General features: G+C 41.2%; 1 protein-coding gene across 1 annotated transcript in view; it reads right to left on the bottom strand.

Moving 5' to 3' along the window:
- LOC127567783 (ribosomal protein S6 kinase alpha-5-like) overlaps positions 1-12,219 on the bottom strand; it is a 57,253-nt gene extending 45,034 nt beyond the window's left edge. Inside the window, exon 1 of the mRNA XM_052010824.1 lies at positions 11,910-12,219. Coding sequence (XP_051866784.1) covers positions 11,910-11,964 — 55 coding nt within the window. The 5' untranslated portion in view covers positions 11,965-12,219. The remainder of the gene's footprint in view (positions 1-11,909) is intronic.
- Positions 12,220-12,962: the final 743 nt, after the last annotated feature.

The following is a 12,962-nucleotide window of genomic DNA, read 5'->3' as shown; positions in this document are numbered from 1 at the left end:
ACCTTCAGTCAATTGAATAAATTCTGAAATTAAAAAGATAGTACCACTAATAGTGACCTCTATATTACCATTTTGTTGTAAACATCCCATCTGATTCACCAATACCTTTCAGGGAAGGAAATCTTGCCACTCTCACCGAGACTGATGCATTTTTCAATTTAGAACCATACAATGCATTTGTCTTAACTGCCACCTGGCTGCAAGTTACCCAGTCAAAGGTCACTCAGAGATGGTCAACAGATGAGTGACATCTGCATCCCTTGAATATGAATAAAACTCTTTCAATTCTCTGCAAGATTCTGATGAAAGCTCATCAATGTGAAATATTAATTCAGTTTCTCTCCCTGTCACCTTCTGAAAATCTCCAGCATTTTTGTTTTTTTATTTCTCACTTCAATGTAGATAACAGGAATGCCATATAAAAACAGATTGTACCTCGGGCATTTTGTTTCATCATCTTCAAAATTATTCTCATTCAACTCAAGAACATAGCACCATTGGCCAAAGAAAATAGTAATATTTGTTTGCCAGATCATGATAGTGTTATCTTAGCTCTATGATGAAGGACTTGCAAAATAAAAGAAGGAGAAAAGGGAAGGAAAAGAATGACGAAGCAATATTTTTTTAAAAGGTTCAATGAGGTGTCACAAATGCATTTTACCACTGTTCACTCCAGTTAATTAAATATTATTTATTGGTTAAAACAATATTCCGATGTGCAAATTAAAGTATGCAAATAAAACAGTTTAGCACCACAGTGGCGTGAACATGGAATTGTCCAATTTCAAGTAATCTGTATCCCCTTTGTCCCTTTCCCTCTCTTTCTGATCTACTCCGGTCCTCTCGCACACCGCCTTCTCTCCTATCTTGGTCTCGGTATAAATTGAGGAAACCTGCAATTCCATCATACACTCAGGATGCATCATAGATTGTTGTGGACTAGTTTCATCTGCAAGAAAGTCACACAATGAAGCATTATCAAGACCTCCCATGACATCATACATCTCAAACATCGGCTCAACCTCATGAGTGTGTGATGGAATTGCAGGTTTCCTTAATTTATACTAATCTGACATTGAATTGACCATTATAATTTACACCTCCTGGGTAAGACCATGCCATATTAAGAGATTTTAAAGACAGATTCTTGTCCTATTCATATAGGTTACAGTTCTCTTGTAGCAGTTTCCTGAGCACTATAAATTCCAGTGATAAGGTCCTGAGAAAGTCTAAGTATAAATGGAATTAACAGCTTGCACAATTCATCTACTGCTGTTAAAAAAATCCAGGCCAGTGATCAGTCATCCTGCCCATCTCTTGATACAAATGGGCAGAGATTTAAAGTGAAAGGTGAGTGGAGGCTCAGAAACATCTGTTTCACGAACAGTCAATCTGTTGCATTTGTTCTCCTCAATGTAGAGAACATCGATTCAATTTACTAAATTGAAAGAAGTCCAATAAATCACTTTAGAGCCCAGGATAGTGAGAAGGGAGGAGGTAATGTTGTAGGTATTGAATCCCTTCTGCTGGCACAGGAGATACCATGGGAAGGGGAGTGGGGAATTGTTTGAATGATGGAGGAATGGACGAGGGTGCTGCACAGGAATATTGAAAGGAGAAGGAAAATGTGGTTGGTGGTGGTATCATGCTTGGATGCCTGATGTGGCAGAAGATTATCTATTGAATATGGAGGTTGGTGGGTGACAAATGAGGGCAAAAAGAAATTTATTGAAGGTTCTGGGAAATGGAACAGACAGGGTCAGGAATCATGTTTGTACATGCAGAAGGAATCCAATGTTGAGGAAAAAAAGATATATTACCAGTAGACGGTGTCGTTAGAGCAGATACATTGGAGTAGGGGAAACAGGAAGACGACAATATGGTCTGTACATGCAGTATGGCTGGAAGAAACTAGTCAAGCTAGGTGTCTGGATCAGAGGGCTTAAAAGAGAAATTCAAAGACTGCCCAGCTAAACTGAACACGCCAATTACATTCAGCAAAAAACAAGATGCTGGAAGAACTCAGCAGGTCTGCTAGCATCTGCCTTTTAATGCAGGCAGCATTAAGAGATACTAGGACAGGTACATGGATAGGAAAGGTTTAGAGGGATATGGGCAAATGGGACTAGCTTAGATGGGAACCTTGGTCAGCATGGATCAATTTCCACGCTGTATGACTCCATGACTCTATCTGTGGAGGGAAATGGACAGTCAATGTTTTGGGTCAAGACCCTTCATCTAGACCAAGTACTACCTCCATTTTAATCTGTTTCTTATAAAAAACAATTATGTTGCTGTCTGAAGATCACACATAAAGTCTTCTACTCTGATGAAAATGGACCCTATTTGTAAATGTGTGTTAAATTTAATAAAGACATAAATAAATAAACACGATGACTTCCAATATATAGCACATTCTTGCAAGGACATAAGATACTGGAACCCTTAACTAACTTCCTCACAAAACAAAGGATCTGATTTCCAGCCTGAATGGCAAATAACATTCAAATGGACTCACCTTGTTCGATTAGACTATGTTTTGACATAAAACCATTTCTTCGCAATGGAATAATTAATATACTGGTTTCAAGATAATGCTCATGAAAAAGAGCTACACATGTACAGTATCTTTACTGTGATTTTAATATTAAATCTGATAACAGCTGGTCCCCTTTTGCATTCATTAAATGTTCTCAATCTGCACTGCTTCTATCAGGTTGTTGTATAACTCTCATTAAGCATGGGTTGTTGGTAATGAAGAAATGAGAAATAAGCCAATCATTGTGATTGGACAGAATTATGTTCTTGATAATGACCTACAATAAAACATGAATTTTGGATAAACAGTCTGTAAACTGCTCCATTTAGCAAGACTAAGTATACATGGTGGGCCTTGTCCATAATGTCAGGATCTGGGAACTACCCAGAATAGGTTGGATTAAGCACCAAACTGCTGGGACTTGCTACTTAAGGTCTCACTCGCAGTGTGGGTCATGGGGAGGACACAGAGAGGCTTCGATGAATATGGACTGGCTGAGTGAATGCACAAGGACATGGCAGGTGGCATTCAAGTGGAAAAATGTGAGGTCAACCTCTCTGGTGAGAAAAAAATGACAGATTTCCTAAATGGTGAGAGATTCAAATGTGTTGATGTTCAAAGCGACTTCTGCACCAAATCACTCAAAATTAGCCTACAGATTCAGCAAGCAATTAGGAAGGCAAAAAGTGCATTAGCTTTCACGACATGAGGATTTGAGTACAAGAAATATCTTGCTCCAGTTACACAGGACCCTGGTTAGATCATATCTGGGACGCTGTTCAGGTCTGGTCTCCCAACCCAAGGAAGGATATACTTGAAACGGATGGAGTGAAACAATGGGTCACCAGATTGATTTCTGTTTCAGTTGTTGTATGAGGAGTGATTAAGCAGAGTGGGACTGGGACTGTATTATCAAGTTTAAAGAATGAGAGGGGATCTCATTGAAAAATACAATGTTTTTACAAGGGTTAACAGGGCATTTGCAGAGCTGATGATTCCCCTTGTCCAGAACCAAGGGTCACAATCTCAAAAGAAAGGGTTAGACAAAAATTAGAAGAAATTTCTTCACCTGATTGACACTGAATCTTGAGAATTCTCTTCCCAAGAGAGCTGTTGCTGAGTTATATTCAGGACAGAAATCCATAGAATTTTAAATATTAAGGGAACCTAGAGATCAGTGCAGAAAAGTAACAAAGAGGTAAAAGATCAGCTATGGTCTTATTGAATGGTGCGGTGGGCACAAGGACTGAATAGCCTACTCCTGCTTCTGGTTCATATGGTGTTATGATAATCAGGTCACCTGTGCAAGGCTGAACCTATTGGCCACTTCATTTCACCTGTGCTTTGATGGTGTTAAGCATATTTTTCTGCTTCAGTTATCTCTTGCAGAGAGCCATATTTTCATAATCTCCTATCCATCACTGTTACACTGTCTTAAGTGCCATTCAGTCACTTGACACATAGTTTACAGTCAGCTGCAGGTAACTTTAAGACTGGCCGGAAAATCAGTAAGGTGCCAAAAATTTGCAGAATAACTTTGGATGAGTTATGCTGCCACTTCTACATTTATTATCTGTTTGCCATTGGTGCTACCATTGGATGTGCTGCATCAGCAGGACAGATTTAGGGAGAAAGGTAGGCATGCTCAGGCACAGGGAGGAATGGACTACTCTTAGAGGTCTAAGCCACTGTCACTCTGAACTTCCTGGCCTCTGGGACTAATCCTAGTTGGCTTCACACTGCAACAATAGGAATTGTGTCTTTTCCTTGAGTACAGACTATCAGGCCAAGTAGGCACAAAGACTTATGAGGATTATGTGCTCCATAAAGATTTAGGGAGTGATAGGCTGCATTCATGTGTTTCAGACTTCCTATCAACTTCCTTGAAACTTCCTATCCTTATGAAGGCCTCATAAGTTTCAAGAATCATCACTCTGTAAATGTACGATTTGTGATTGACCAACAGAAAAATAACAAATTCCCATGGTCATTCCCAAGTATCCAGAAAGTTCACATGACTTTTTAATTTAGGCAGTCGAAGTTGCAGCAGTATTTCAGCTACAGCTCCATATGGTGGGCTTGATTTTAGGGAATAATAATTACTCCCTCCTTAGGTTCTCCTGTCCATGCTCCGGCAAGAGCAGCTGAGTGCCTTTATAATATTTGCCACAGAATCATCAAGGGCTTGGTGGAGAATTCCATAGGGATCTTGAAGATGCAATTGCTTCACTCTGTATCACTCCAAAGAGGATTGGATACTTTCTTAACATCTGCAGCATCCTCCACTACCTTGCCATAAGGAAGATACCGCCTTCGTCTGGGACTTCCAACTAGGGTGAGTCTGATATCACATATGGGCCAGATCAGGCAAGGACAGCAGATTTCCTTCCCTGAAGGACACTAGTGATAGAGTTGTACAGCATAGAAAAGGGCCTTCAGCTCACCAAATAGTGAACCAGATGTGATTTTTTGACAATCCAGTAACTTTACATTTACTATTACCATGTCTACCTATAAGTCAAGATTCATGTATTTGTCTCTGTATCAATAATCCAGAACTGTGGCTCGTGCCAGATCAATTCAATTGCTTTGATTCTCTCTTCCAGTTATACTGATTCCCTAGCCATCAAAATATCTTCATGTCAGAATCTCCATTACATTATTGCCTACATTTGATATTCAGAAATAGACTTTCTGTCTGTGCTTCCTCCAGGTGATTTGAAGGATATTTTCCTGAAGGAATAAAGGTCAGGATTAAGTTACATTGACTTAGGGACGGAGACAACATGAGCCACAAGAAATTCTGCAGATGCTGGATGTATCTGGAGCAATACACAAAAAGTGCTGGAGGAACTCAGCAGGTCAGGCAGCATCTATGAAGGGAAATAAACAGTCAATGTTTTGGACCGAGACCCTTCATCAGGACTGGGAAGGAAGAGGGCAGAAGCCAGAATAAGAAGGTGGGGGGAGGGGAGGAGTACATGCAGGCAGGGGATAGGTGAGTCCTTCCAAACAATCCTTCCAGGTGAGGCAGCACTTCACCTGTGAGTCCAAGGGAGTCACTTATTGCATCCGGTGCTCACAGTGAGGCCTCCTTTACATCAGTGAGACCCAACGCAGTTTGGGGGATTGCTTCATCGAGCACCTTCGCTCCATCTGCCACAACAGCCAGGACCTCCCTGTGGCCACCCACTTCAATTCCACATCCCACTCCATACTGATATATCTATCCATGGCCCCCTCTATTGTCACGCTGAGGCCAGGTGCAGGTTGGAGGAACAACACCTCATATTCCATCTTGGGAGTCTCCAACCTGACGGCCTCGACATCGATTTGTCTAACTTCCGGAAACCCCACCCCTTCTCTTTTTCTCCCCCACCCCCCCTCCCAACTCCTTTGTCTTCCCTTATTCCCATGGCTCCCTTCTCCCACCTTGATGACCTGTCCATCTCCTCTCCTCCCCTACCCCATCCTTTATTCCATGGTCCACTGCTTTCTCCAGCTGGATTCCTCCTTCTTCAGCCCTCAGCCTATTACCTATCACCTCTCAGCTTATTACATCTTCTCCCCCTCCCCCACCCGCTACCTTCCCCATCTCACCTATCACCTGAACTCACCTATCCCCTGCCTGTGTGTACTGCTCCCCCTCCCCTGACCTTCTTATTCAGGCTTCTGCCCTCTTCCTCTCCAGTCCTGATGAAGGGTCTCGGACCAAAACGTGGACTGCTTATTTCCCTCCATGGATGCTGCCTGACCTGCTGAGTTCCTCCAGCACTTTTTGTGTATTGCTCCAGAGACAACATGAGTAACTGGTAATGGTAAAGCTCTTTGACACCGATTACTTTGACACAGTCACCAGAAATCTCTCTCTTTACTCCCACAATTTCCACCTGCTTTGTGAAGGGGAATGCTTCGTTCTCTGAGGGTTTTCATACATTGAACCAAACTATGATCTTTATGATATATTTGTTTGTAAAAGTATTCAATTAATAAATGAACAACAGCGAATGTACAAAGATAACTGCACCATCCAGTCCTCTGCCTTTCCAAAGACTCCCTTGTCATTCCATTGGTGAAGCACATTGAAGGGAATGGCTCAAAATGATTTGATTTGTTTACATTTCAATAAAGATAGATTTGAGAGTTTTAACAACAAAAGAAACATACTAACAATACAAAGATATGAACTAATCACCCTTGTGTTTCATTCGCTGCTGCCCTGGGGGAACATCAGTGCTGCCTAGCATCAAGTCCTGGAACAGTTCTAGACTGAGGGTAATGCTTTCCTGACTCTGCATTATGTTCTCCTAGAAGCTGGAGATGAATTCCCTATTACACTTATTGCATTTTGTAATGCAGGCTTCCACATGAAGCACATACTTATAATCTAATGTGTTCAACCCTTGCGGTGCCAGTATTGGTGCTAATGCAGAGTGGTGACAGAGGGTCTTACCCTCCCCCTGCTCTGGTGCTCCTGATGGGGTAGGCTGGTGAACTGGTGGAGGGGGGAAGGTGGAACTGCAATTGTTGTAGCTCCTGAAACTCTACAATGATAAAGACAAATGCATGAAAAGGTTGAGTGCATGGGCCTGTCAGGAGGAGCATCCAGTAGAAAGCAGATAAAAAGGCAGACTAACAAACCAGATGCTGGAGGAACTCAGGCAGCATCTGTGGAGGGAAATGGACAGTCAATGTTTCGGGTCGAGACCCTTCATCTGGACGACGAAGGGTCATGCTCTTCTTTGTCTCTCTCATTGACCTGTGTGAGTTGAGAAGGGATAAGGCAGGGAGAAGTGTCAACGGGCATCTAAATCAATACTTGCCATTGTGGGAGACATGTCCGAGAGCATGAATGAAGTCTGAGTAGTGCAGCTGTATTAATTTCAAGGCAACAAAAATGAGATAAAGTGTCAAAATGATGACTTTGATATATTCAGTAGGATCATAGAATTTCTTCCAGACTGAGCTCAGGTGTGTCATGAACCAGTGTATGAATTTATCTGTGTAGTAATTTACTGTCACCCCCTCTTCATTTGTATACTGGTGCCCTCTTAGCAGTTCCAGTGCATAGCACGTCTTTCTCTGCTTCATCTTATCCACCAAAATGTTCAGAGTGGAACTTGGACAGGAGGAGCCATGCTTCCTCTGCTATCCTTGCTTCTATTTCCAAAGATGGCAGCAATACTGTGATTACTGGAGCCCCAATATTGATCATATTAGGAACAGGAATGGGTTGACAGGTGTGTGACATTGAGGTATTAATATCACCCTCACGTTAACAACTTAAAGGCAATGTTACAGGTTCAAACTGAACATTAATAAATACTGCTTAAAGGCAGTGTTACAGGTTCAAACTGTTCATCAATAAATACTGCTTCTAAGGCATGAGTGGGCTCAGATCAACTGCATAGCAAAAGCTTAACCCTCATACCTAGAACCAATCCAACTTCAAGGCAAACAAACATTGTTTGAAACTTCAAATGGATTTTATATTACATTAGATGAAAAAAACAAGACACTGGAGGAACTCAGCAGGTCAGGCAGCAGCCGTGGAGAAAAACAGTCAACATTTTTCTCCACAGATGCTTCCTGACCTGCTGAGTTTCTCCAGCGTCTTGTTTTTTTTATCCAGGTTCCAGCATCTGCAGTCCTTTGTTTCTCTGATATTTTTCACCTAAAAACCTAATTCCAAATTAGGAATCAAACCTTAAGAGATTTATCCAAAACTGTTAAGTCAACACAATGCACCTTGGAATACATATGTTCTACTTTTACTGATTAAGCCACTCATCAATGAATTAGGCAGCTTCAAGCATAAAAAGCCTCTTTGTGGCTAATCAAACTAGACCACTGTTGGTGCAATTATTTTTCTGGTTAGTTAACCCGACAGAGCATTTTCCAATTAATATACTTCGCAACATTCATGAATGAGGCAGTATTTCTGGCAAATTGAGCAATGCATCAAATATAAAATGTGCTTTTGTAATCCTGGAGCAATGCAGAGTTTGAAGGATAGAAAAACAAGCTATGCTGATAAATATCTGCAAGGAAGAGAATGTCTTCACTGCTGTTACAATCACCAGTTCATATTACTGCTACTGTAGTATATTGTAAACCCTCCTTGTTCATGTTCCTAAGTGTGACTTTACAAGTACAAAAGAAGAAAGAAATAGTTTCAAACAAGACAAAGGTTACATTATCAAAATTTGTTTGGATGCATAAATATTATGAACATGAAATTGGTTACAAAGTATCCATAATTTTAAAATATTATTGATGCAAACAACAACCGGTGGGGAATCACAATTGTTTAGAAAAGGCTGATTAAAATGTGTTATATTAACTAAAAGTATTGAATCAGAGCATTGTTTCTATGCTGTATCTCTCTATGACTCCATTATACCATTTCTTTTGTTAAAAAGTTGAACTGCAAAGGCTACGCTCTAGTTTTTACATAAAATGTTTCCTTTGATATGTGCTCATTATAATGTGCTGGCCACTAACCTTAGCATTCTGTTGTTACATATATTTAATATTATGTGCTCTGAAGCATGGCCTTGTACTAACGAGTTGTTCTCATCAAACTGTCCATGTAAACTAAGAAAAATAGATACTTAACGAAAGAACATTTGCCATTATTCAACAATTTGTTGCACTATGTGACTCATATTGTGTACAATTCCATTAATTTAAAAGTACTTTAGTTCTTTCAAAAGTTTCATTTTCTTTCCTGACTGAAATAAAGATTTCAATGATGAACATCTATCCTACAAATGTTAAGAAGTACTTGAAATGAGCAAGTCATGTCTTACAAACTTGATTGAGCTTTTGAGGAGGTGACAAAGGTGATTGCTGAGAGTAGGGCAGTGGATGTTGTCTACATGGACCTAGTAAGGCATTTCACAAGGACCCTCATGGTAGGCTGATCCAGAGGGTTAAGATACATGTGATCCACAGTGACTTGGTACCTTAGATTCAGACTTGGCTTGCCTGTAGAAGACAGAGGTTAATGGTGGAAGGAGGTTATTCTGGCTGTAAGTCCGTGACCAGTGGTGTTCCACAGGAAACAGTGCTGGTTCCTTTTGTGACATTTATAAATGACTTGGATGAAAATACAGATGGTGGGTTCGTAAGTTCATAGATGACACAAGGATTGTTGTTGTGGACAGTATAGACGGCTGTCAAATGATACAGTAGAAGATAGCTGTTACAGATATGGGTGGAGAAATGGCAGATGGAGTTTAATCCGAGTAAGTGTGAGGTGTTACACTTTGGGAAGTCTAATGTAAGGGGAAAGTATACAGTTAATGGCAAGATCCTTAACATCATTGATGTCAGAGGGACCTTGGAGTCCATAGCTCACTAAAAGTGGCTATGCAATTAGATAGGGTGCTAAAGAAGGCATATAGCATGTTTGCCTTCATTAGTCGGGTATAAAAGCCAGGAAGTCAGATCAGATCAGATTTCTTTATTAGTCACATGTACATTGAAACACAGTGAAATGCATCTTTTTGCGTAGAGTGGTCTGGGGGGCAGCCCGCAAGTGTCGCCACGCTTCTGGCACCAACATAGCATGCCTACAACTTCCTAACCTGTATGTCTTAGGAGTGTGGGAGGAAACCAGAGCACCTGGGGGAAACCCACGCAGACACGGGGAGAACGTACAAACTCCTTACAGGCAGCGGCGGGAATTGAATCCAGGTCGCTGGCGCTGTAATAGCGTTATGCTAACCACTACACTACCGTGCCTGTTGCAGTTATATAAAGCTTTGGTTAGGCAGCACTTGGAGCACTGTGTGCAATTCTGTTCACCCATTACAGGAAGGATGTGGAGGCTTTGGAAAGGGTGCAGAAGAGGTTCACCAAGACGCTTCTTGGATTAGAGGGTATGAGCTCTAAGGATAGGTTGGGCAAACTTGGGTTGTTTTCTTTGGCGTGTTGAAGGCTGAGGGGAGACCTGCTCGAAGTTTATAAGATTATGAGAGGCATAGATAGGGTAGACAGTCAGAATCTTTTTCCTAGGGTAGAGATGTCAAATACTAGAGTGCCTGCATTTAAATTCACAGGGGAAAAGTTTAAAGGAGATGTGTGGGGCAAGTTTTCTTTACAGAGAGAGTGGTGGGTGCCTGGAATGGGTTTCCGGCGGAGTGGTGGAAGCAGATAAAATAGTGGCATTTAATGGGCTGTTAGACACATGAATATGCAGTGAATGGAGGGATACTAATCATGTACAGGCAGAAGAGAATTAGTTCAATCCGGCATCGTGTTCAGCGCAGATATATTGTGGACCAAAGGGCCTGTTCCCGTGTAGTACTGTTCTATGTCCTACGTCCAACTTAATAAAACGCGTATGAAAGTGATTAAAAAACAACGAAAGGATAGGAGCCGATATAAATGTAAGTTGAAAGATGTTTGGCAGTGCAGAAATGGTTATAAAGGATTTTCTAGGAATGATGTAAAATATATTACACAATGTACATTTAATGTATCCCAACAGAAATTTCCAAAACAAAATCCACGCTAACTCGTTTTTTTACACACCACGGATATGCCAAGTATGGTTCAGCTAAGCACAGGTTCCATCCTTAGTTTGCCGATTGTGGTGGGGAAACCACCTTTAGTCAACTTAACATACATTAAAAGGAACATAATTTTGCATCATGCCAACGAGTCGCTCGATAATTTTATATAAAAAGTCAAATATTGATTTCAAATAAGGAACACAATATCGACAATGCCCAAGACAAGTCTCGTCCAAGACAATTTTATGGGAACCAATAAAAATACTTATTAAAGAATGTTGTTGTCAATACATCCAAAGCTTGGCTTTGTTTCATTAGGGATCAGAAAGCATAAATCGTTTCGACAAGCACTCGCATGCTTTAAAAATGTTGTTAGAATCCTTTCGTTCCAGTCTGTTATCACGTCGCTCTGGAATGCGCCGTAATACACCTGCTGCCAAAAGTCTGATTAGCAAACATTCCCTTTTTCTCTCCCTCGCCGGTGTTTGCAGCAACATATACAGTGAAGCATTTTCCCCAGCTTACAACAGCATCCAACCACGTTATAAAAACAATGAGTTACTAGATCCATTGATCCAGACAAGTCCTGCAGTATACAGACAGATTTGCCAACTGACAAGTCAATACAGGAACATTAGGTTCAAAGTGTGTATTTAAAAGTCAGACAATAAACAAACATTTACCAGAGTCCGTACATTGACTTGTTAAATATAAATGTTAATGCAGACGACCTCCTCCAAAATCAAGTGATTACATTAGAACAAAAAATGTTCAGCAGCACAATGTAGAGACAAGGACTTTCAAATGCTTTGATGAAAAAAAACATATATATGATTTAAAACTATTACCATGTGTCAATTCGTGTTTTACAGTACAGCTCCCCTCCTCGGTGTCATCTCCCATACTGAGCGCAAATCCGATCGGAATTTAATGCTAAAGCTAAAGTTTGTTAAACAAACAAAAGGTTTGAACTAGGACAGGCTTTGCGCTGGGTCGCCGGTAGCCGCCGTCTCCCCGAAGTCTCCCTCTTTCCGAAAACTGCTGTCGCTCCGACGTCCCCACGTGCTGCATCACGGGAGTTGTAGTTTGACCGGACTGTTTCTTGTCTATTGATACCCGGAGAGCCGCAAATAAAACGACAATTCCCGGGAGTCCTTGTGTTAGTAATGCAAGCACCGACGAACAGCAGATAAACTCCGCCCCCTATCCTGCTGACAGATCCTCTCCTCTCGTTTACCGAACCGGGAGAGTCCAACACAGTGTCCACTCGGAGGGGAACGGGAGTTATATAAAATTCACACTGCAAGCTAATTGGACCATGACTAATTTTAACTAACATAAAGTATAATAATACATTTGTATACCTTCATAAATCCTATGATATTATTATAACATGATCAGAAATGTTACGGCACGGCCAGAATAAATGGCATGGCGTGATCAGCGAGTATTTGGAGCAACGAGCTGCGCCGGCTCGCTGAGCGCGAGGGATCCGGGAGCCCGGGAGATTCTGAGCGCGAGGGGTCCCGGACCCCGGGAGATTCCAGCTGTCTAAACATTAGCACCTCCAAGAAATAAAGTCTTCACCGATGCTGTCAGTGTTTGAATCACAGAAACACTGGCGCTTTTTCTCTCGATTGAAAGAGGTTTTTGCCGGATGTTGTACTTTGCGGTTGTTTTTGAATCATTGCAGAAACATCAGATTTGCATTCCAAGGTTCTATAATTGTCCCAACTGATGTAATAATACGTTGAATTTAAAATCGTGGGCGTATATTCTCAATAGGACGTCGCCCTGAACATAGTAGAAAACACGATTATTTGTTTTTTTTAAAGGTATAGTATAGAATAAAACTCCCGGATGAGCCCACTATATTGTTCTCAATAACCAGTGAACAAGGT

This window comes from Pristis pectinata, chromosome 3, assembly GCF_009764475.1.
Source record: "Pristis pectinata isolate sPriPec2 chromosome 3, sPriPec2.1.pri, whole genome shotgun sequence".
Classification (NCBI taxonomy): Eukaryota; Metazoa; Chordata; class Chondrichthyes; order Rhinopristiformes; family Pristidae; genus Pristis; species Pristis pectinata.
The sequence above is the reverse complement of the archived record's forward strand: the minus strand, read 5'-3'. Positions and strand labels throughout refer to the sequence as shown.